Source organism: Trichoderma atroviride, chromosome 5 (genome assembly GCF_020647795.1).
Source record: "Trichoderma atroviride chromosome 5, complete sequence".
NCBI lineage: Eukaryota > Fungi > Ascomycota > Sordariomycetes > Hypocreales > Hypocreaceae > Trichoderma > Trichoderma atroviride.
In genome coordinates this window covers 1,102,433-1,126,140 of record NC_089404.1, presented here as the reverse complement: position 1 = coordinate 1,126,140, position 23,708 = coordinate 1,102,433, and the positions used below count along the sequence as shown (strand labels likewise).

The window sequence follows — 23,708 nt, the reverse complement described above, 5'->3', positions numbered from 1 at the left end:
CTTCTGGAGGCGGGGTTGAGGCTCTGGGTCTTGGCTGTGCCCGGTGAAACGGGGCGTTGATGCGAAACACGAGGCAGTGAGGGGAAGTTGTATCGGATGCTCAATAAGGTTACGGATGGATGGATGGATGAGTGTGTTTGAGCTTGAGTGGATATCTGTGATTGCATGATATGCTGTAGGTTGATCTATACATGTTGTTGCTAGACCCAGGTACGGTAGGCTTCGTATCAGCTTTAGCGTGCAGAGAGTGCTGAAAATAGAAGCACTTTGACTGGCACGGAGCCTGGTGGGCTCTAACAGCGGAGAAGATGAAATGAAATCTGACTTGCGAGCGTGTGGCAAGTAGATTGACCTGCCATTGGCTGCAGCGGGGCGTCGTTTTTAGCGCAGGCCATTGATGACGACGTCAGAGTTCTATTGTAGGTCGCTTTATTTTTGCTAGCACAGGCACAAGGCACGGCGCAGTACCGGTACATGGACATGAGGATCGTCGTTTTTTCGGGCAGCGGTTATTAATCTTTGCTCTTTTTTTTTTTTACACTTTTCTCGCTCTTTTTATTTTTCCTCTCTCTTGAGGTTACATTTTGGACGGAGTACAAAAGTGATGGTGGCGGCGATCTTTGTACAACCCACCGACTGCTACAAAAAGAGTACAGATTGTTCGCTTGTGCCTGGGACGATTCGCTTTCGGCTGTTTTCTCGCTGGTTCTTGTGAGGGACAGAGACGGAGACACGAGGCCAGATTTTATTGAAGCTGGGACTTTTTTGTGATTGAGTGACGGGGGGGGATTTGGGATGTTTGCGTGCGTCCCTGCGATAAAGCAACGAATACTATACACTCTCTTTTTTACTTTTCTTCAGCCCATCAACGCAGAAAGCGCAGACTCTGATTGATACGTTTCTATTCAACGCCAAAGTAGGTGGCTTGAGCTTTCTGGAGCTTGTTACGCTGTGGTGCCCTGTGGCTGCCTGCGGTGCTGTCGTGCTTCACTTTATCCGGCTTGGCGGGAGGCTTTACGGTTTGCGACGACAGACTGGATTGGATTGGATTTGCATACGGACGATACGAGCGAGAGAGAGAGAGAAGACGATTTGAGCCGAGGCAAGGCCGCGACTGAGCACTTTGATACAGGCAACAAGGACGTACAGGGAAGAAGAGACACGGAAGACACCAACAAAACAATCGTCCACCAGCGCAGATGTGGCCCTTGTCGCTGCTCTCCTCGTGCGGCCAAGATGCCTGCGCTCCGCCCAGCAGCGTCACGACGGCCGCGCTGCTGTCGGCGCTGCCCTTTGCCGCCGTCTTCGTCGCGGCAAACACCGTCGCCGTGCGCCTCGTCTTCCCGAAGCTGAGCGCGGCGGCGCACGACGAGATGCGCGACGGCGAGGGCCACGTCCTGCCGGCGCACGCGCCCGCAGCGCTGCGCCAGGTGCACGCCGAGCACGGCTCCAAGGGCTGGCGGCGGCGAGGCGCGGCCTGGGCCTTTGGCACGACGGTCGGGCTGGCGGCGACGCTGGGCGCGCTCATCATGGCCGAGATCGTCGAGGCGGTCGATGCGGCGGCGCGCACCCTGGCGCTGCGCGTGACGGTGCCGGCGCTGCTGTTCATGCTGGTGGTGCTGGTGCCGTGGCTGGAGTGCCGGTCGCTGGTGGCCAGCGCGGGCTGGAGCTTCCAGCCGACGGCCAGGGGGCGCGTGCCGCGCATGGCGCTGGGGCTGCAGGCGCTGCTGTTTGGCGGCTGGCTGTTTGCCTTTTGGTCCATGGGCAGCGTCGTGCCGCGCGCCGAGATTGTGCTGCGGTCGCCGCCGCCTCCGGGCGATGGCAGGGCCAGGGGCACCGTGGGCGAGGACCTGACGCGGGCGTGTCTGGAGCGGATCGGCGTGGTGGGCATCTCGCTCATGGCGCTGCTGTCGGGCTTTGCGTCGGTGTCGGCGCCGTGGCACACGTTGAGCAGTGCCGAGCTGCGGAGGCGGAGGCCCCTGACCGAGGCGGACCTGAACCGCAAGCAGACGGGGCTGGACGCGACGAACGAGATGCTCGTCACCAAGAAGCACCGGCTGCACTATCTGGAGAGGAAGGTTGCCGAGGATGCGGCCGCCAAGGAGGGCAGGTCGGGCGGGCTCGTTGGGCTCGTCATGGGGTCGATCCGCGGCCAGTCGGGCGAGCAGCTGGAGATGCAGACGCTGCGGATGGAGATTGCCGGCCTGGAGGCCATGGAGGCGAACCTGTCGTCCAACCTGCTGCTGATGAAGAGCCAGCGCGCGGCCTCGGCCCGGGCATCCACCGCGCTGGGCCGCCTCCTGCTCGTGCCGTCGTACCTGTTCAGCGCCTACTGCGTGTACCGCATCCTGGCCACGTCGCTGACGACGCTGCGGCGCGCATCGTCGCCCTCGGCCAGCTTCGCCAGCAGCGACCCCATCAACCGCTTCCTGGGCCTGCTGGCGCGCCACTGGGACCCGAAGCTGGACCAGATGGCCTGGGCGCGCCTCATCAGCTTCGCCCTCAGCGGCGTCATCCTCGTCGCCAGCGCAAACAGCGCCGTCCAGACGTTCCACCTGTTTGCCAAGTGGACGCCGGGCCTGCTGCGCCACGCGCAGGCCAACCTCGCGCTGGCCGTGGGCCAGGTCATTGCGACGTATGTCATCTCGGCCAGTTTGTTGCTGCGAAGCCAGCTGCCCAGCGAGGCGAGGAGTGCCGTGGGGGGCGTGCTGAGGGGGGCGCTGACGCCGGCCTTTGTCGATGGCTGGTTTGAAGGCTGGTTCTTGCTGGGGAGCGTCGTGACGGCCTTGGGCATCTGGGTTGGGAGGAAGATTGGCGCGGCGGAGGAGGGGTGGGATGATTATGGGATGGAGGAGATGGGAGCCAAGAGGTCGTGATTCTTTTTTTTTGTTATGCTGGCCTGGCGTTTTATTGTTTGCGGGATGTCTTTTTTTTTTTCATTTTGTTTGTCCCTGAGAGGACTTTTATATGACTTCAATGCTGAGCATGTACGTTGGAGCAAGTATGTAAAGCATGCTTTGGTCTATCAATCTAGGTAGCCGTCTCTAACAATATAAAAAGAAAGGAATAAAACAAGACAGTTTCCTCCACTTAGACAATAATCCCCATCTCCCTCCCCACCCTAAACGCCTCCAGCAAAGACCCCCAAACAGCCTGGCTCGTAAACTCCATGACCCTCCTATCCCCATCCACAAGAATGTCATCAGAGAAACTCGCTTCCGTAAAGATGTCTGCCCTCGCAGCCCTTCCCGTCCGGACCTGTTCCTCCGTGAACCATCCCCATTCGACATGCTCCTCGGCATCAATCTTGACTTTTGGATCCTGACCCTTTGCAGTGGCCAGAAAGTTTACTTTTCCCCAAATCCCGTCCGGTTCGTGAAACGTTGTGAAGAGAACCGTCATTTCCTCCGAAACCTGCACTTTTATATCCTGTGCTTGTTCGTCGTTTGGGTCAATGCCCCAATTAGCCGGCCTTTCTTCCTCGTCCCCAGCCGTAAACAGATCCTCGGCCTTCTGCTTCGTCATCCCCAGCACAGCGTGAAAGTGACTCTCCGAAAGGGCAGTTTCCTCAAAGAGTTCCCGCGCGGCGGCGGCGAGGATCGATGCGTCGGTGACATCGGCTGAGCCGCCGGGGGCTTCCCATTTGAGCGGGTAGGAATCCTGCGGGGAGCGGCGGAGGAGGAGGATCTGAGGCGGCGATGGGGATTGCTGGCGGAGGAGGAAGACGCTGGTCATGAGGTGGGCGATGGAGGGGGTTGATTTGGACGAGAGGGCGAGGGGGGGTTTGGAGGGCGAGGGGGGAGAGGGGGGGGGACAGGGTGAAGTTGTAGGGGGGCATGGTGATGGTGTTTTTTTTGGTGTTGTTGTTGATGTCGTCTATAGTGAGTCAGAGGTTGAGTAGAGATATAGACGATCAAGAGACAAGTTGGTCAATGATATGCGCGCAATATATTATATCCGATCATCTCCTGCAGCACAGAACAAGGCAGCAATCCCCCCTAAAACCAGGCACCTTTCCATCTCGCTGCCTAGATAGCTTCGTAGCCTGATAAACAAATGAATCATACCAAACAGGCAAACACATTTCACACAAACACCATCATTTTTTAAGTAATTTTATTCATTTTTTCTCAATTTGCCTCGCACCTCTATCAGAAAAAAAAAAAAAAAAGACTCGCTTCAAAGCGAACTGCAAACTTGGCTGCCTGTTCTCTTTTTTGTTTGCCAGCCTCCCCCCAGGCTCCCCTTTTTTGTTGTTTTCCATGCCCGCCATTTCTGTCTACCCGCATGAGCCTGTCCAAATTCCAAGCTTCTGTTTTTTTTTTTTTTTTTGTTCCCGTCTCTCGTCGCAGCCCACCCTTTGTCAAGCAACCAAGAAAAAAAATAATGTAAAAGATCAATATCAAGCGAAGAAACGAAAAGGAGTCGAAGAAATGACGAAGAAATAGACACTTTGTGCAAATTGTTCCCCTTTTGATGCTCCCTACCAAATGTCTGTCCGTAGATGAACTCATTAGTCCCCCACTCTTCCTCCGATCCACACATTGCGTAAAGCGTGAGCCCGTCATCGTCATCAATCGAAAGCTGATTGCAGAAAATCACCTCTCCCTCTTTTTCAATCTAGTCTGCCCCGCATATCTTGAATGTCGTGAAAATTGTATCGTATTTCATCTGTCTCCTGTCCCTTTCTCCTCCAAACTGTAGTAAAAAAAAAAGTCATTACGGCCGATATATACCGGGCAGCTGCAATGTTTCATTAAACTCGCTTGCCAAGTAGCAGATAAGCCTCTATCAAGCTCATTCAGCAACCACGGGCAGGGCAAGTAACGCAGTAATGGGCTCCACCAATTGATACCTGGGAAGCCATCTTTAGTCGAGGCGGCATCATCTGGCTTTGCCGGAAATCATGAGCCATATCCAAGCAGTTTTCAGCCTGGAGATAGCCGAGAATAAAGGCTGCATGAGCCTTCTCCGCAAAACAATAAAGCGTAAGGGGGAAAAAAGGCAGAGACAAGTGCACAGGATGTCAGGACTAGATCTGCTGGCGTAAACCTTGCGACGGCATCTCTAGTCATGGAAACTGAAAGGAAATGGGGATCAAATTTTACAATCGCTTTTGTTTTTTTACACTCGACCGGTGCGTCCCTTTTTGCCGACCGCAACGGTAGTCCAGCCGTCCTCATCAGCAGTCGGGGCAGGGGCAGGGGCAGGGGCAGGGGCATCGCCCTCTGCTACAGGTGCAGCAGCCTGCTGGCCGTTGGATCGAGGTGCGCGGTTCTCGTTGCGAGGTCCTCGGGCCGGGCCTCCGCGGCCGCTACGGTCAGCTCGATCACCACGGTCAGCTCGATCGCCTCGATCGCCACGGTTGGGAGGTCCACGGGGTGTTCGTGGCTCAGATCTCCAGTTGCCAGACTCAGTGGCTCTTGATTTGGGCGCCTCCTTGGGAGCCTCCTTGGGCTGCTCCCGGGTTCGGATGGGGACTTTCTCTCCTGCCGCATCATTTGCCGCTTCTCCCTCTACCTTTGCCTCTCCCTCTGTCTTGGTCTCTGTCTCGGGTTCAGCTTTTGCTTCAGGCTTGGCCTCAGCGGCCTCAGCGGCCTCAGCGGCCTCAGCAGTCTTGGCGGCCTCTTTGGCCTCAGCCTCAGCTTCAGCCTCAGCCTTGGCGGCGGCGGCGGCGGCTTCCTTAGCCAGACGCTTCTCATCCTTGGCCTTCTCGTCCGCCTCTCGCTTCTCCTGGATACTTTGCAGTCTCTTCTCCTCAATCTCCTTTTCCCTCGCCGCAGTGTCGATGGGGCGAGCAGCACCAAAGGGGCTGGCCTTGGAGTCCGCGGCCGCAGAGGCAGAGCCGTCAGCGGCCTCTGAAACGGTGCGCTTCTGGAGGTTCAGGCGGGGGGCGGCCGGCAGGCTGAGCTGGGGCGGCGGCTCCAGGGGAGGCCGGAGTTTCGGCCGCGGGTGCGTTGGCAGCATCCGGACGCATGTTGCTGCGCCACTGGAAGTCCTTTTCAGCGGCAGTAGCAGTGCGCTCGGCGCGCTCAGGGCGCTCAGGGCGCTCGTTGTACTGGCGAGGAGGACGGCCATTGCCCTCTCCCCAGGTTGCAGGGTCGCGGCGGTTTCCACGGTATGATTCGCTGCGCTCGCCCAGACCCTCCTGGGGTCCACGCGCACGGCTGCTCTCACGGGATCCAGACTCCTGGGGAGCAGTGGGAGACAGAGGTCCTCGTCGCTCCCAGGTCATCTCACGGGGTGCGCGGCCTTCGGAGGCGGGATCACGAGGGCGTCGTTCGCCAAAGTCGGATCGGGGGGCCCCTTGATGGGCCAAGATCGGGCAGAGGGCCACGGCGAGTCCAATCGCTCAGGTCCCGGGTGGATTCACCTCGGCCATCTCGGCCATCGCCACCGCGAGCTACATGATTGAGTTAGCAGAGAGGAATCTGAGATTAAGATGGTAAGACACTTACGAGGATCAGCAACCTTGATCTTGATCATACGGCCCTCAAAGGACTCTCCATCGAGGTCCAAGGCCTTCTTGAGGCCCTCGACATTGCCAAACTCAACATATCCAAAGCCCTTGGGCCGCTGTAGCTCTCGGTCTTCGATGATACGAACGCTGACAACGTCACAGCCCTCGAAAAAGCCAGACACAGACTCGCTGGTTGCGTCATACGACAAGTTGCCCAAGTGAGCGGTATAGGGTGGCCTGTCGGGAATCTTGGAGGGAACGGATTCGCGGACAGAGTAGCCTACAGTCATTAGTTACACCGGGCAACAAAAAGTGTCAAGATGGGAGTTGGACATACCACGATCCTGCCACGAAGACATGCCACCACCAGAGCGAGCGCTATCTCGAGTCGGAAGCTGTTGAGTACCTGCAGCATGGGTCAATATCTTCTGTATCATATACCACCACAGCCCGGGCAATGCCTAGGTCTTTTGCTTGTTTCCGAAAATCATCTTTTCATCCGGGCGACTTACCAGTAACAACTAGTATGAGTAAGTAGGTTAGCAATGGTCCAACTAGCCACAGATGAGCCGCAGAAAAAACGTACCATAGGTCTCCTCGACCTCATCAGCCCAAGAGCCTCCACCAAAACCTAAGCCAAAAGTCAACACACATGTTCGGAGACTGCCCTTGGAGCGCCGGCGCGGGGTGTCGATGCGACCCGCATTCGAAGGCGGTCGGCGAGGGTCAAGGGAGGGGTGATGGCGAGACGGCGAGACGGAGACACCCACCTGAATCATTCATAAATTCCCCGAGGGACATTTTCTGCTGTTCCTTCTTCTTGGGAGCTACAGAGCGGCGTCAGCAGTGGATTCTCAGGCGTCGGACTCAGTGACATACGCATGATTGCGGTTCAAGGGCGAGCCCGCGCAACGATATCAAGCACCGATGCGCAAATCGAGCAGCGTCAAGGGAACAGGCGGTGGCCGAGCGTCGTCTTCGAGAGCAGCCAATGGCGGGCCCAGGCTGGCTACAGGCGGACGAAGAGCGAATGCGAAGAGCGGTTGCGAGGCCCAGACAAGCGGTGTCGGGTCTGGGGTTGGCGAGGTGAAATTTGCTCGTCGTGGGAAAAAAACGATGCGGCGTCGTGAGAAGGGCTGGTTTGCCTTTTCCATTTCCAATTTTCGCCCGCCGAAGAGTGGGAGGCGCCAGGCCGCTTCGGGGCTAGCGCGTGATGATACCGGGACGTGGGCCAAGGTAGAGTACTCGCAAAAGACTTGCGCCACCGGTGGTGCGTGGCTGTGTTGCCAAGTTCCTGGAAAGTCTCTGCGAGCAACCGCCGACTCGTTTTGTGCATATCTGCAGAGCCCCACCAATGCCAGGCGAGGAATTTGAATCGGTTTTAGGACAAGGTACAAGCGCGAGGTACTCATTCCCGAGATTGACATCCATCAACGCTGTCATTGTCATTTATACTACTATTAATAGCCTTTATATTTACCATGCCACGATAATATCAAGTCGTACATAGGTACATACTGACTTGTTATCATTAGTCTTTACTTTCACATCATCTCATTCGATTCTCCTATCCTAAATCTCTGCGTTCTCGTTTAGCCTCAGCACCTCAGCCACTGGAAAAATCCATCATGAGTAACAAGCCAGAGCCCTCGTCCGGCGCCATTCAGCAGCAGCAGCGCAAAAAAAGAGGCTTAATACCTCCAGAGCTTGTAGATCTTCTGGTTACTCCCGTGCAAGTCGGGGCATGGTCCGGTGCGTTGTCCGACTCACTACGCATGATTTGACGCTGAGCTCTAACATGTACAAGGTGCTGTGGGAGTAATGGCCGGTGTTGCCGGTGCCATTGCGAGAGACACCAGTCCTGTTGCCAGTGGTGCCGTAACTGGATTTCAATGGTTTGCTTTGGGAGGAAGTTTCTGGTGTACGTGAAATCCATCTTGGAAAAGGCGTCATTCATGGGTTCATCGCTAACTCCATCAAAGTCACTAGATCCGTCACCGTCAGGGCAATGGGAGGTGACCAGCAACTAAGGCCAGTCGACAAAACTATCGCAAGCACAGTAGGAGGATCAGCAGCTGGAGCAGTGGCCGGATTGATACGTGAGTATCTTCACCGGCTTGCTTTTGCATCAGCACTTGCCAACTAACTTTTGATAGGCGGACCAGGCAAGATTCTACCCGCCATGGTCATGTGGGGAGTGCTGGGGGCAGGCGGACAGATGGCTGTCAACGGCTTGAGTAACAGGAAACCTAAAGTCAAGGATGAAAATGACAGCTGGTTCAGGTCGAAATGGAGCCCATTGAAGAAGCTCACAGACCAGGAGTACATCGACATGATGGAGGAGAAGATTCTGAGAGTAGAGGCGGACATTGCTCTCATCGATGAGCGGATTACAGAGCTAAAGTCAATTGATCAGAGAACCAAGGATGAGAATAGGACATGAAATATCATAATTGAACAGGATAAAATCAAGGTTTATTGATTGTGATATCCGGTAGGGCGGCATCTGTAGTTGCACTTTGTACACTCTAGCTTCAGCGTACATGTACGTTGGCCAGCGGCCTCCAATGCTGAACCATATCGTACGATTGACTTTAACGAAAAATTAATTTTCCCCTTGCATTCATTGCGCTAGAGCAGGGAAGATTTTGAAGTTCGTATTACATATTTGCTTGCTCGGGATAATATCATCTTGTCGCCAATGTTGAATAGAGTTAGCGGTAGCCGTTATCGAGGCTTATATCAGCATCTAATTTGAGCAGCCAGTGGCCGCCATTGAGATTGAAACACATCTTCTGGCAGCAAGTTCAGGACAGCTGGCAACACGATTATATCAGCACTCTACTTGACAAGACGCTTGGCGCCAAGTTACCAAGCATTTTGCTACCCGTATTGTGTGGCAGATACGTGAAGATACGTGTATTTTTAACACACATTCAGGGTAAGCCTAAAGCTTCAATGGCTGGACTAAAGCTCCCAAGGGGCTCCTTGCAGATCGGATGGCCCGTGAGGCGTTAGCACCCGCCGCAATCTCGTACAGTCGCACTACTGCTCCCTACAAATAGAGATTTGATGCAACGCTAAATCTTGGGTGACGCGCAGCCGCTGGAATGTCCCAGCAGAGATTTGACAGGTCGAGCCGAGAATATCAATGATCCTGGCAAGGCGTGGACGATGGCGTGCCGTGTTTATTTAGTTCAGACGTTTGGACAGACTAAGAAGCATCTTATACAGCACTGCCAATAGTATTTTGACTTGTACGCATCCTTGGTGAAGCATCACGTCTATTTTGAGCAGCAGTAGTCAGGGCTTCTGAAATAACAAGAACAAGCCCGTACGAGGCCTCCTATTGTGCTCCATCCGGGCAAATCTCCCGCTGGTAGATCTCACCACTCACTCACTCCCTATATTCTGGCAGCAGCTTGTTAGCGCTCCAAGCACTACGCCCGCTAGCACAAGGCCCGTACCCCATCGGCATAGCTCTCCGCACATTTGACTTCGATTTGATATGCGGCCAACGCTGCGCTTGTGAAGCTCGGATTATGCTCTGTGCCTGCATATGCGTGGCTGTAGCTCCGGCTGTAGCTTCGCATCGTACTCGGGAAATGCTCTCGCACAGCTCCCGCGCAGACCATTCAGAGAGCTTCATCGCATCGCAGTGTGTGCGTTTACAGTTCTTAGCGGCTCTGGCACAGCTAGCTGCGTCGATTTGATACCACTACTACGGCACTGCCGGACCGTCCAGCTAGGGGCGAAATTGAAAGTACAGGGCACAAGCTCCCCTTGTACCCCCGCCAGACGCCGCCTAATCCCAGCTGAAAGCCACATGCTTGATAACACTTAGATAACAGCTTGGCCCTGCATAGAGTAAGTCGGCACACGATGTATTGAGCAAAACGGCGGATGATGGTGTCGAATATGGTGTACGAGTCTGCATATGCATCTGCAGTCCTTGATATGGAACACCGTGGCTTCTAGTCGACTGCAATAAATAAAAGAGAGAAGAAGCAGAGAAATCTTAGATATTTACGGGCTATCCCTATCCGCATCCCTATTTTCCTGTGCCTCCCCCTATTCCGCTGCGCTCGCCGGCTGTGCTCCAGGTACTTCGCTGTGGCGGGCCATTCAAGTATCCGGTACCTCAGCCCGCCGCCCATCTGCCGCAGCTGCTCCGCCCGGCCTCACTGAACTCGCACCTCGCCAGCGATTCGATTCGATTCGCAACTCTCGTCGTCAAAAGCTCGTGCAGCTTGCCGCGTACTCGTCGCCAGAACCCGTGTTTCCTCGTGCGACGCGGGTCGCATCCTCGATCCGCAGCCCTCCCGGACGTCCTGCGGCACAGCCTGCCCCGATCGTCATCCCGGCGCCGGCACGCCTTGGCCCTCGTCGATTCAGGGAGCTTTCCGGCGTCCCGACTGTCCAGGATCCTCGTCCCTGGCCCGGTGGTTCGGCACCCCTCCCCTCGTCCAGGCCTGTGTGCTGACCTGGCCGCGTCTTCTAGACGTCTTCTTCTTCTTTTCCTTCTCCATCTGCCATGTCGCGTCTCTCGTGTGCCTGTTCTGCTTCCCGCTGAAGTGTTTGTTTGTGCGCGAGAGAATGGTCGGCCTGCTACCGGCGTCATGTAAGTAACTACCCAGTCCCCTCCAAGCTTGCGGACTTGTGCGGAATCTCCTGACGCTCTGCTTTGCTCCTTATCAGCCAGGTAGTATTTGCGGCCCTCCCCCTTGCGCGCTGCAGCAGCAAACATGGCGCTTCTGAGCCCGACCTTTGCCCTCGGTGTCTTTGTCCTACTCTACCTCTCGTCCTTTGTCCTCTTCGCCGTTCTTCGAATCGTCACCGGCGTCTCGATCCAGCGGATAGGCTACTTTTCCCTCCGCCGACTTGCGTACACACCGAGAGATGGAATCCGCATCGAGATCCGCGGGCTGGGGCTCAACATCCACCGCCCAACGTTCGCACAGCCCACGTGGCTCAGCATCGTCCTCAGCGACTTGACCGTTACCGCCGATGTCAAGAAACTCGAAGAGCAGAAACCTGCCAGAAACGAAACACCCGAAAATGTAGATACCGACAAGGAGGATGTGGTGGAAGCAGACGAGGAGATCGACCCGCTCCTGGAGAAGCCAGAGAAGCCCCCTTCTCCTCGGCGTCAAAATTCTGAGCCTCGGGCTGAGACCGAGACGTGGTCCCGCCTCCAGAAGATCAAGGAAAAGGTGAAGAAGCTACACAGCAAGGTGAAATGGCTGCGCATGGTGGACGTGGTCGTGACCAACTCCGTCATCAACGTGGTCGACGTGGGCAGCCTCCAGGTTGGGAGCTTGACGCTTGCAGTGGATACGAGACACAAAATGGCCGATCGAGCTCGATTCTTCTTCCACCGTTCCGAATCTTCAAAGGAGAATGCCGAGGCCGAATGGATCTTGACTGTGCGGAGCGTCTTTTTTGCGGCCGACGGCTGCGAGTCCCTCCAAATACTCGACCATGCCTTGCTCAATGTTCACGGCTACTTGTACCCGTCGCAAGAGGGTCTCCGAGATGCCACTGTTGCTTTGAAGCTTGGCCGAGTCCAGATTCCCTATGATGAGCTGCAGCTCTCTGCAGCCAAGTTTAAACTGTCTCGAAAGCAGCCCAAAGTTGTCGATTTGGAAGACCCGGTGGACATATTCGTTAGCAAGGTGCAAAATGGAACTGCGCAGAATACAGATCACTTGATGAAGAGCGTTTCAGACTCCAAGGAATTCTTCAGCTCCATTTTGCGAGGTATCAAAGAGGTTCAGTTTGCTGTTAGTTTTGTTGGCCTCGTCAAAAAGGTCGACTCTGTCCACCCTGCGGCAAAACCAGTGCACCTCACTGCTTCCATGAAGGAAGTCGGTGTTGACCTGCACCGCCTTGACCCAAAGTCGCCTGCGCATCGCATGTATTTTCCGTCCAAAGATATTGCCCACGAAGCACTTGTGGCGGCGCTTTCAATATCGGTTGGAATGGATGATGGCTGTGACAAACCGCAGCGCATTCTTTATATCCCCATGGCCACCACGACCGTCAGAACCACTTTGCCCTCCAAGACGATTCAGCTTTCTTCGGTAGACAGCTTCGAAGAGAAGAATGCCAATATCCTATTCGCCAACTCTGTTGTCACCTCGCCATCCATCGATCTTGACCCGCGACACCTTCCTCTGCTGATAGCAATGATGCGACCCAAGCCCAAGCCACCAAAGACCGAGCAAAGGCAGCAGCAGAAGGATTTGTTTTCTCGGCTGCTTCCCAAAGCAAACATCAAGTTTACCATGCATGAGCCTGTACTTCGAATCAAGCTCAAGCCGCTTGAGAAGACCGAGGATCCAGACGATTATGGTCTCATTATATCATCCATCTCATCAGTTGCCCTCGACGTCGAGTCATCCCACTCGCCTCTTGAAGATCTCCATTATTCTCTGGATGGGGCAATGCGACTGCAATCCCATCACTTATACTATCAGGCCGTTTCTGGCGAGAGATTCGACCTAATAACAACCGAGTCTTTTGACCTCAAAGTCCACTTGGCAGCCAACCCCGAAGTTTCTGTCGATGCCACCAGCAATATCCAGTCGTTTGCCGTTAGTATGGTACGGCCGGAAATTACAGATGGCGTCCGCCAGATTGTGCGACAGCTACGTACCGACGTTGAACCTACCAAACGAGCTGCCCCCAAGGCTAGACGGCATCAGAACTTCTTGCGATCTCTCCCCGAATGGCTTTTCCGTTACCAAATCACAGCAGAGGATGTCAACATTGAGATTGCTGGCATAGACGAGGAAATCTCGGATGATAGCAAAGGCATTTCGCTGCATCTCGATGGCATGTCTGCCGAGTATCGTGCTCAGAGATTGGATGGTTTGCAAAAACGAATGCTGAGACGCCGGACCCACAGTCGATCTCTTACTCAGTCAGACTCAGATCTCGCGTCTTCGAGTCCTACTAGGGCTAGGAAGAAGACTCAGAATGTTGGTGACGGCCGTCGACTAGTATTCAATGCCAGAGGTATAGAAGCTCAAATTATTGAGACTGCTGAGCAGCTCGAGGTGGAGCCTTTCATCAACCTGCCTCGCCTTGAATTTTCCCTCGCTGCATCAAGCGACAGCCATGGTTCCCTATTTCACGTTCAATCAGCCGTACGCTCAATCATGATTCAATACTCTCTTTATCGCCATTACTGCGTGGGCGTTGCCATGAAGACGGTCAGGAAGGCTTTTATGAGAACCAGTAGCGATGCTCCAAGACCATCACAGCATGACTTGGCAACAGCACAGCATGATCCGGCAAAGGCAGAGTTTCTCGCTCCTCCCGGTAGCGGATCAGGCTTCTCCCCTGCCGATCCAGCGTCTACCATGACGGAGGCTGTCGTCGTTGACATCAAAGTTGCACTATTTCAAGTCAAGGCGGAGATGCCGCATGATCCTATGCTGATGCTGCAAATCTATGGTCTGGATGTCGGGCGTCAGAGGTGGTCAACGCCGTATCTAATGTCTAAGCTGATTCGGCTGTACGTTGCAACTCCGCGCATGCGCCATGTATGGTCGCGAGCAGTCAGCATTAAAAACGGACGGCTTGATCTCCGAGAGTCCAAGCACAAATCGAACCAGGGGGCTTACACAGAAGAAAAGCTGTTTGACATTTCGACAGAGGCGATTCGGATTGGCGTCCCGCACGAGGTCATTGTTCACCGAATTACCGATAACATCATCAACATGATTAAAGCAGTGAAACAGCTACATCACCGCTTCAAGACTGGTACAAACGAGTACATCTTAGAAAAGAGGCCCGAAGAGCCCAAGCATGTCCCGAAAGTATCCATCCGGTCACGGAATCTCCTTTTTGAAATAGAGGACGGAGCATTTGAGTGGAAACTGGGCATGATCTATCGCGCTGGGCGTATGGAGCAGGTACAGAGATTAACTAGAGAAGAGGCATTCCGCGTCAAGCTGAATCGCGTGCAAGAAGAGGAGTCAAGGAGAGGACATAATGGCAAGCATCGTTCTCGATCTGCCCACCCAAGAGGAAGATCGGATACGTCCTCGCACTCATGGTTCCGAAGTCGAAGCTCAGACGCGACGAAGCAGGACGAGCGGATTCGAGGGTCACGACATGGCGCATTGCCAAGATATGACCCAGAAAATGAAACTCTGAGCATCAACGGAAATTCAAAAGTCTCGACCGAGGAGGCGCGCCTTCATCTGGACATGTTTAATGCTCAGGCGTGGAAGAAGCGGATTGATCGAGCCTATGAAGTGTCTCGACAAGGCGTAAAAGAGCTCCGTGGTCTCTTCTGGGGTCAAAACGAGATGCCGAGTGAGATTGAGGAGACGGAGAACATTTTGGAAGTCCCTCCAAGACCGGCGTTGATGGCCACGTATGTGTCTAACCTCCACATTATCGTTGATAAGCCGACCTTTCCCCTCAAAGATCTCCCCGACTTCATTCACAATGTCGGCAAAGGCGTGCCCAAGGATATGCTGTACAGCCTTCTGGTCCCCATGCACATCGCCATCGAGATGGGCGAAGCTCGTTGCTCACTGCGTGACTACCCTCTCCCGCTGTTACATATTCCTGGACTGAAAACTGGGCAGTCGTCCAGGCTGCAAGCAGTCTCTTTGAAAACAAACTTTGTCCTGGCCGAGGAGTTTAGAGGACACGAGTCGTCACGAGAAGTTCCGGTGTACATTATACCTCCAAAGAACCCTTCTGTATCGAAGGAGGGAAGCTTCGCAATCGAAGTCAGGCGAACCATTGGTCCCGTCAAATCGTACTCGGATGTTTTCATGGATATCAACACTGCTCTCCCAACAAGGATCACTTGGGGACCATGCTACCAGCCAGCAATTCAAGATATGATGATGGCCATAGAATCTTTCACTAAGCCACAGATTGATACTTCCGAGCGGGTTGGATTCTGGGATAAACTCCGACTCAACTTCCACTCGCGCATTCATGTTGCTTGGAAAGAGGACGGCGAGATGCATTTCGCAATGAAGGGCACCCGCGATCCCTACCAGGTCACTGGGCATGGTGCAGGCTTCATCATGTGCTGGCGAAACGATATCAGATGGGACATCAATGCAGAAGACAATCCGAAGAGATTCATGACGGTGGACAGCGGCGAATATATACTTGCTATTCCAGACTACAGCATGCAAGTGCGAGAAGCTGCGCGGCTCCGAGCCGATGATGATAGCCGTCTTGCAGATGATCATTTGCGATGCGGCCCGGCTCAGTTCAAGAAAGTTGTCATGAAGCTATCCGGCAAAGTACAATGGCTAGCTGGCCTCATATTTGAACGGGCCATTGAAGATGGCAGACGGAGTTTCGATTTCAAGCCACATTACGAAGTGGTTCTCAAGAACCCCATCTATGCAAAGCCTGAGAACGGACTTCCGTATGATGCTATGCGTGGATTCAGGAGTCGTCATATCCATCTCTCCATCGCAGTTCGCGCCCCAGCCGACCGCGAATGGATGTCGCAGAGCCTCGAGCCTTCCCGTAGCTACAACACCATCCACCTGACTCCTCGTTTCTTCACGCACTTCTTTGCTTGGTGGGGTCTCTTCAGCGGACCCATGTCGCTCCCCATTCGGCAGGGCAACCTGTTTCCTGGAAGAGAAAAGAACAGCAAGAAATTCGGAAGACACTTGGCCTCGGTCAAGTATAACCTCCTGTTTGCTCCACTGTTCCTAAGTCACATATATAAACATAAAGACGCTGAGGATTACGCTGAGGATGCGGTTTCTGCCACTGGCCTCAAGGTTCGGTTTGATAGCTTTATGCTTGACCTTCATCAACGCCGAGAGGAATTTGATACCATTGCCAAGACCAAGAACTCGCCGAGTCGAACTACGGGAATCAAGATTCATGCCGCGCATCTGGATCTGGCTTGCGCAGATATCCGAGCCGTATCTGCCAGTTTGACAGGCACCACAACGGAAGCCATCAAGAAGGGATCGATTACGCATTTGACTCTTGACCAGGACGAGAAACCAGATCTGTCTCGCTTCAGCATCCCTGATGGAGACTATAGCTGGATCGACATGGACGATTTTGTGGAGTTGGATTGGATCTTGCCTACAGAAGCTCATCCTGAGACAAAGATACTTCCGCTTGCGTATATTCCTCGGCTGACTTACTTCCGTCAGACTGATATCGGAGGCACCATTGCCGGCGACCCGACGCGGACAAGTCCGTTTGGAAACGAAGATACCCATTATTGTTCCATGAGCGAACAAAATGACCCGAAAAGCGTACAATCGCAGCTAATTCAGGAGCGCCTAGATCAGCTTGACGAGCAGATAAGAGCGCACATCAGACATGTCGGCGAGGCTGAATTGAAAGTGATACGCACCGATTCAAAAGATCAAGAACTGCTCGAAGACTTTGACACGCTTCGTCAGCACTCCAATGTGCTTCGCGATAAGAGGGCCTTTTTGGAGACCATGCTCGAGCGGATGAATGCTGGCATATCAATCAACGGCCATGTATTCAGCGAGGTGCCGAGTATACGTCGCTCAGATGTAAATGTGGATTCTCCGAGTGATTACATGGACATGCCATCGATCCCTTCCAACGTCGAGTTTGAGAGCGAATTCGAGAACCGTTTCGTTGTTCACAATATGCAACTCAAATGGAACAACCTGTTGCGTAATATTGTGCTGCGATACGTTCATCAGAGCAGTCAACGGCGTGGATTTATCTACTACCTATCCAGACCGGCCGTCAAGTTTATCCTGGACATGGTAGAGGAGCAAACCAGGCTTAGGGACGAGAAACTTGGAGTATCAGAGTCAACGCCTGCATCAACACATAATGGAACTCCCCCATCTCCGGATGGTCCCTCAGAGAGCGATGCCGCCAAGGACCTTGGGGATCGTATAAAAAGCATTTTGTCAGATTGTCGCAAGTTTTCGACAACTCGCGGCTTTGCATGCAATGCCAATGGTGTTGTTGAGGGCTCCATCGAAGACTTGGAAGATGGCATTTCCGACGAGTTCAACCCCCAAAGCAGTTATCACGTCCGACTCATTGCTCCGCAGATTCAGCTACAGAGCGAGAAGAATAAGAAGCACGTTGTGTTGGTCACTTCAAAGGCAATGGAGCTGAAGGTGGTGGAAGTCATGGACAAGTCGAGAATCGCAGACAATGTCAGCGGTCTTGTCCAGCGTCGTTTCTTGGTCAACATGGACAGCACTCAGTTCTTCGTCACGCACCAGAAGTGGTTCCAGACCAACCTGGTGTCCATGTATTCGGGCAGCAAGTATGGTACGCCAACAGGCTCTTCGTGGCCACCCTGGGTCCCTATGGAAGTCATGTTTGATTTCAAGACCGATCCCTTTGGCTTCAAACGTGTCGTGCAGAAGACTTCAGCCATGCTTCGATATGACAAGTACAACACTCTTCGTTTGAAGTACAACGACGAAGTCAGTGGAGAGAATACTGACGGAGCCACCAATGAGCCCACAGAGAGACGTGTGGATAACCTCTGGGTGGAGTTCCCGCAAGCGCGCGCTCTCTGTAACTCATCGCAGTATTACGCCATGTATGTCATTGTGCTTGATCTGCTCATGTACAGCGAGCCCCTTGAGAAGACGAGGAATGAGCGCTTGGAGAAGATTATCCTCGCGTCCGATTTCAGCGACCTTAGCGGCATTCCGGAGATGGTGATGAAATTGCAGGATCGGATCAGGCAAATGGAGGAAATCAAGTCGCACTTCCAAATCTACTCTCCATACCTGGACAAGAGAGGATGGGAAGATCGCTTGGCTTTGGAACGTGATTTGGCGGCTTCCGAGGATGAGCTCTTCTTCATGATGAAAGCCATCATGACTTCACAGACGAGGCTGGAGAAGAACGCCCATTCTAGCGCGCTGTTGAAATGGAGCATTTCTGCTCGAGATATCGTGTGGCACCTTATGCAGGATTCGAATGAGCCGCTGGTTGAACTTCAACTTAAGGACTTAGAGTACGACCGCACTGATCATTCGGATGGCTCCCACATGAATCTGGTCCGTGCTGGCAAATTGCTTGGCCTGAACCTGTTGCCTGACGCGACGTATCCGGAGATAATAGCCCCGTATCACGAAGGCGAGAGGCCGGGCACCCGAAACGGGGAAGACACTGACATGATTCGGGTATACTGGTACATGTTGGAAGCTATCGCGGGCATTCCGGTCATGGAACGATTCGAGATTGAACTGTATCCGATGAAGATTCAACTCGAGCGTGAAGTGGGCAAGCGGCTGTTTGAATACATCTTCCCCGGTATGGACGCGGAGCAGGCGGAAGATGCTGCAGGAAAGACTGGCACCCCCAATCCTTCAATTGTGATCCGACGCGACTCGAACAGCTTGGATGACGAGGGTAATGAGTCACCCAAGAGCACTGGTAGTAGACGTAGCACACGGAGCGGGCTGGATACCTCCTTTTCGACACGTCCGGGCTCACTGGAGCTGCGGCTTAAGCCGACCTTGTCTTCCGGCGTTGCGGATGAACGAGGCTCGAAGAAGCACCTTGGAACCAATGGTTCCGAGGGCGGCCATTCATTCCGGCTTTTCCGTTCTGGAACCTCACGAACGCTGGGCAAGAAGTCTTCAGTCGAGTCTATGCGGCCAATGACGGGCACTCCACGACCTGGCGCCATTGGTCGTTCGTCCACTGGGTTTTCCTCCAAAGACAGCAGGGACTCGGACACGAAGAAGTCGTCACGTTTCGGCATACGAAGCAGACATAATACCGATGATAAGCAAATGTCTGATGATCTTACCAAGATGATTAGCCGTGCCAACAACTACATTACGTTTGCGCATATCAAGATACCTTCGGTGGTCTTGTGTCTTAGCTACAAGGGCAAGGATCAGCGGAATTTCGAGGACGTCCATAACTTTGTGTTCCGACTTCCGGTGATTGAGTGGCAGAACAAGACTTGGTCAAACTTGGATCTTGCTTTGGCCCTGAAGAAGGCGGTTGTGAGGGCTCTCATCTCACACACGGGAGCCATTATTGGAAACAAGTTTTCAAAGCACAAGCCCAACGCGGAGCAGCGGAATAGATTGCGGGAGCTGGCGAATAGCTCTGTTCTGATTTCCACGCCTTCCAGCATATCTCAGAATTACACGCCGAGTATACATGACAGCGATGATTCTGCGAGCTTGTATGGGACATCGCCGGTGGACTTCTCGCGGTCGCCTCCGAGGTCTACTCGCAGCAGCATCCGCAGCGGAATTCCGGCTCCTCGATCGGCTAGTCGCAGCAGCAGCATTGCCAGCAGCAGGTCCCACCTAACGACTGGTTCTGCGCAAAACATCCTACCGGTCCCGGCATATCTGACCATGACGCCGCCGACGCCAGTGGACCATCCTGGCCGAGGCGAGGGCCACCATAGTAGTTTGGCCATGGAGCTTCTCCGGCCATCTTCCAGTCATGGCGGGTCACATCACCACCGCGGTCCGTTGAGAAGCTTTACGAGTGCCGAATCGAGACCGTCTACTAGTGCTGGACTTGCCGATGCAGGTGATGAGCACCATAACAAACCAACTGGTGGGAGAGGCTTTGGGCTGCGCGATAAGCTTACTGCTCTTACGCAGAGGATGAGCCATCGCGAGAACAATAATGCTGTGGTGCAGACGGATGAGCCTGAGGAGATGAATGAGGAGGAGGAGCTTGCTTCTCCTATTGCTGCTGGTGGTAGTGTGATGGGGGGGTTTCGACGAGGATAGGCCGGAGAGAAGTCATAGACTTAGCTGGTCTCATGGACGATCGAAGACGACTAGTTGAGGTTGAAACGAAGAAGAAAGACGAAAATGTTTGATGACGATGGCAATATCTGATTAAGTGTGCCCCTATCTATACCTTGTTTCTTGTTTAATTGGTTTATTTTGATTGAGCGGTAACAACAAAAATGTAATATTAATGGTTTAAAAGCGATGGAGCTGGCATTTCTTCTATTGGGGGCATGCATGTCATATCCAATCGTTTTCAGCTCGTTATTTCGTTTTAGGTAATAAAAGAGAAAACGGTGTTGGAAACTTGAAGTTTTATTACAATGGGCTGGGAAGGAATATTTTATATATATGGGTAGAAAAATAAAGGGGGAGGAAGAGTTGGAGTGAAATGGATAGGGTATAGCGTTTTTATTTATTCTATTTCTCTATTTTATTCTTTTGTTTGATATTGATGTTTTTCCTTTGTGTGATTGAGGGTGTGAAGGGAGGTGTGATTGAAGGGAGTTTGGATATGTGGATGATAGAGGCGTTGTAGCTTTTATATCTGTATAAAGATGATGTTGATACTCTATTGTTCTTGTGTTGGGGTTTGAGTTTGAGATCTGTTGTAGCTGATTCGCCAAAATAATTACATACGGGATGGAGATCAGATTTTGTTTCCCTGATAATGGATTTTATTTGTGCTGCACTACCAAATTCCAAATACTTGAGCAAATTGAGCAAATTCCCTATTCAAATTCTCATTCTCAACCATCCCGAGGGGATATCCGCCTGTGGTCTCCCATCTAAACTCTAGATTTCTTGCCTTTCTTCAACATTCGCAGTCGCATCTTCTCTTTCGATGAGAGCTTTCCATTTGCTGGTGAATCGTCCGTTGCTGTATCATTCGTTACTGTGCCATCTGCTACTGCTACAGTTGCATCTGTTACTGCATCATCAACAACAATGCCGTTCGGTACTGTGCCAGTCGTCTCTGTGACATCGTTTACGTCGAGCCTTGCCAGAAGAGAGTCAGCCTCATTGTCGTCATCAGTTACCCCTGCGAAATTATGTCCAGCGGACCACCTTTCAGCTTTCCATGTGGCAACTACGTTTCAATTGGATGTTGTCGTCTACTTACCCAAGACTTGAAATCCCGAAAACTTTTTACAAGTCTGAGCACCCTCGCTGAGAAGCTTGATCTTGGCTTGAAGGTGCTTTCGTAGGTTGCGAATAGATTCCTTCTCGCCTACGATGGCCGCCATGTCATCTTCGTCCATTTGTGCCACCACTAGAGGGCTGAGGATGTTGCGGATCTGGTTGATCAGTCCTGTTTCAATCACCTGGATGGACACTTCATCTATGAAGCGTCTGCACGCTATCTATTGGATGAAAAGAAAGTTATTTAGTGGTCTTGTCTTGCGAGACTGATGCAAATAAGTCGGGGTTGATGCTACAAACTTACCTGGTAATAAGCATTTGCGCTATCGAGGGCTTCAAAGGCACTCCAGCGATCCAAGTCTGGCTCAAGACGTTGCACTAGTTCACGCTTCAAGCTCACAAAATCCACATAGGTCGACAAGTGGTGTTGATTGCTGTTGAGATTGGCGCCCTGAAAGTACTTGCGCAGGATTTCGTCAAGCTGTGGTGAGTGTCGCTCGAGGCGAATCTTCTGAAGCGTTTCCGTGAAATCAGAATTGTAGGTCACGGGATGGTCGTTTTCATAAGGATATAGCAATACCGCAGTCCGCTTCTGGAGATCGGCTAGTATGATATCGAGCTTGGGGTTTATTACCGTTTCCATGATGGTTGCTACAGTTGCGGGATCGGAAATGTGAAGAACCAACTCCTTCAGAAACTCTTTTGTTTCTTCCCAGGATTTCTGAATATGGCTCTGGACAATTGACTTCCATGGTGCCGACTGCTCCCGGAAGAGGTCCGTGACAATTGCTGGGCTAAACGAGTTGGGTAGCTCTCGCCCACGTCTATAAGTCATCATGTCGACGACTTTCTTCACAAAATCATCTCGAGTCATTTCAACTGCTTTTCCAGGCACCTGGTTCTTGTTTGGAGCGTCGGTGATCTTGTAGTATTGGCCATCCCTTGCCATTGTGTCTGCAAAAGCTCGACTGAGGTTTTGAATAACGGCACGAATGCGCCTGCAGTAAGCCGAACCGTTGTCGGAATCGCTGAAAAACGGATCTGTGTAGGTGCCATCTATGGCAGCTTGCATGAGGGATTGAAACGATTGACTGATCTTGACCAAATAGAGTCTTTGCTCCTGCGGACTTATACGGGGCTGGCCGAGCTTGTCGAGCTTCGCCTTGCAGTCATCGATCTCTTGCGTTATTTCATCCACCAAGCTTGGCAGCTCAGAAGCGATTTGGTGCAGTAGGAGCTTGCTCAGACGGCTTCTGAGAGAGGCAATGCCCATGTTTGTGGACGGCAGAGACGACCAAGCGCCTTTGGAGAAAAATGCCTTTTCATTCGCATCACGTTGTGCCTGGGTCCATGTATCTGCGTCGGTGTCTCTGTTTCTGAGGACATGCCATCCCAAACGAAACTCGACGTCCATATTTTGGGCGAGAGAGATGTACGTCTTCTCGCTGCTGGAGCCAGGGGCAAGAGTGTCCGGTTTGGTGATGACGCCGAGCGTGCGCGTGCCTCCAGGATCCGTATCGCGGGCGAGTTTCAAAACAATTTGGTTCGCATAGTCATTCTTGGCCGATATGACTGCCAGGATGATACTTCTTCGCTTTGCCATGTAGCTCTTGACAATGCTAGTGATGAGAGCAACATCTGAGGCGGACTGGTTCTTTGTCTCGGAATGGATCAGTCCGGGGAGATCAACAATAGTAAGATGGGGGCGATCCGGCCCACTGATCTCGATGCGGAGAAGGTCATTTGAGAAAGCCTTGCCAAGGGTCTTGATTCCCATGACTGCTTTGGCGTTCTCAATCAGTTCCGGGAGCTCTTGGAGCGAGTCGAGCTTCTCATGGAAGTCGGACAACGAGTCTTTCTCAATTTTACCTAGTGGCTGGTGAGGGATGATGGAGACCTTGACAGAAGTGTTTGGCGCTGTTCTAAGGATGAGCTCTGTTGGGAAACGAGTACAGAGGCCGCTCTTGACGGGGAATGAGACGCCAGAGATGGCCTCAAGCACAGAGCTTTTGCCAGACGATTGGTCACCGCAGACGATGATTTGGGGCAAGGAAATGTAGTGGCTGATGCCTTGGGAGCGCAGCGAATCGACAGTATTGAGGAGCTCAAGCTGCTCCGTGGAGCAGAGGCCCTCTAGGCTTTTGGTACTGAGATGCGTTAACACCATGGCTAACTGATGATGTTGAGAGTGATGTGAAATGTGTAAATGTTTCCAAGATCAAACTGAGCGAATAATAGGCAACTACGTGTTTTTATAGATTCAAGTACCATAGTGTTTCTATTGGGCCATTTTATTGAATTGTTATTCAATGATTTGTTGTCGTAGGCCTCCCACAGGCAGGCAGGCATCCAATTCACAGCCA

The 23,708-nt window shown here is 52.8% G+C and overlaps 8 protein-coding genes across 10 annotated transcripts; 3 read left to right on the top strand and 5 right to left on the bottom strand.

The window, feature by feature from the left end:
* Positions 1-537: 537 nt before the first annotated feature.
* Positions 538-2,876, top strand: TrAtP1_009579 (uncharacterized protein; the record flags this gene model as incomplete). The annotated part of the gene is made up of 1 exon (XM_014091330.2): positions 538-2,876. The coding sequence occupies exon 1, from the start codon at positions 1,200-1,202 to the stop codon at positions 2,874-2,876; it is 1,677 nt and encodes a 558-aa protein (XP_013946805.2). The 5' UTR covers positions 538-1,199.
* On the bottom strand, positions 2,768-3,840 carry TrAtP1_009578 (uncharacterized protein). Its single transcript, XM_014091331.2, has one exon. It carries the CDS (start codon positions 3,733-3,735, stop codon positions 3,091-3,093), a length of 645 nt encoding a protein of 214 aa, XP_013946806.2. The 5' UTR covers positions 3,736-3,840; the 3' UTR covers positions 2,768-3,090.
* Positions 3,841-4,108: 268 nt separating this feature from the next.
* On the bottom strand, positions 4,109-6,078 carry TrAtP1_009577 (uncharacterized protein; the record flags this gene model as incomplete). Its single annotated transcript, XM_066114350.1, has 1 exon — positions 4,109-6,078. The coding sequence occupies one exon, from the start codon at positions 6,076-6,078 to the stop codon at positions 5,125-5,127; it is 954 nt and encodes a 317-aa protein (XP_065970446.1). The 3' UTR covers positions 4,109-5,124.
* A 188-nt stretch (positions 6,079-6,266) lies between these two features.
* TrAtP1_009576 (uncharacterized protein) lies at positions 6,267-7,343 on the bottom strand (the record flags this gene model as incomplete). The annotated part of the gene is made up of 7 exons (XM_014091332.2): positions 6,267-6,403; positions 6,459-6,740; positions 6,798-6,866; positions 6,973-6,981; positions 7,047-7,091; positions 7,231-7,287; positions 7,340-7,343. 7 exons carry the CDS (start codon positions 7,341-7,343, stop codon positions 6,267-6,269), a joined length of 603 nt encoding a protein of 200 aa, XP_013946807.2.
* A 34-nt stretch (positions 7,344-7,377) lies between these two features.
* Positions 7,378-7,614, bottom strand: TrAtP1_009575 (uncharacterized protein; the record flags this gene model as incomplete). Its single annotated transcript, XM_066114349.1, has 1 exon — positions 7,378-7,614. The coding sequence occupies one exon, from the start codon at positions 7,612-7,614 to the stop codon at positions 7,378-7,380; it is 237 nt and encodes a 78-aa protein (XP_065970445.1).
* Positions 7,615-7,869: 255 nt separating this feature from the next.
* TrAtP1_009574 (uncharacterized protein) lies at positions 7,870-8,932 on the top strand. The gene is made up of 4 exons (XM_014091333.2): positions 7,870-8,212; positions 8,268-8,381; positions 8,443-8,559; positions 8,617-8,932. The coding sequence occupies exons 1-4, from the start codon at positions 8,089-8,091 to the stop codon at positions 8,901-8,903; spliced, it is 642 nt and encodes a 213-aa protein (XP_013946808.1). The 5' UTR covers positions 7,870-8,088; the 3' UTR covers positions 8,904-8,932.
* A 1,566-nt stretch (positions 8,933-10,498) lies between these two features.
* On the top strand, positions 10,499-20,870 carry TrAtP1_009573 (uncharacterized protein). The gene is made up of 3 exons (XM_014091334.2): positions 10,499-10,905; positions 10,962-11,081; positions 11,159-20,870. Exon 3 carries the CDS (start codon positions 11,206-11,208, stop codon positions 20,197-20,199), a length of 8,994 nt encoding a protein of 2,997 aa, XP_013946809.2. The 5' UTR covers positions 10,499-10,905; positions 10,962-11,081; positions 11,159-11,205; the 3' UTR covers positions 20,200-20,870.
* On the bottom strand, positions 20,871-23,585 carry TrAtP1_009572 (uncharacterized protein). 3 transcript variants are annotated; one of them, XM_066114347.1, is made up of 3 exons: positions 21,650-23,585; positions 21,326-21,566; positions 20,871-21,244 (listed from the first exon to the last, which is right to left on the bottom strand). In XM_066114347.1, the coding sequence occupies exons 1-3, from the start codon at positions 23,510-23,512 to the stop codon at positions 20,991-20,993; spliced, it is 2,358 nt and encodes a 785-aa protein (XP_065970442.1). In that variant the 5' UTR covers positions 23,513-23,585; the 3' UTR covers positions 20,871-20,990. The 3 variants fall into 3 exon arrangements, with proteins under 3 accessions (XP_065970442.1, XP_065970443.1, XP_065970444.1); XM_066114346.1 differs by having other exon boundaries at positions 20,871-21,201; XM_066114348.1 differs by having other exon boundaries at positions 20,871-21,566.
* Between the last annotated feature and the right edge of the window lie 123 nt (positions 23,586-23,708).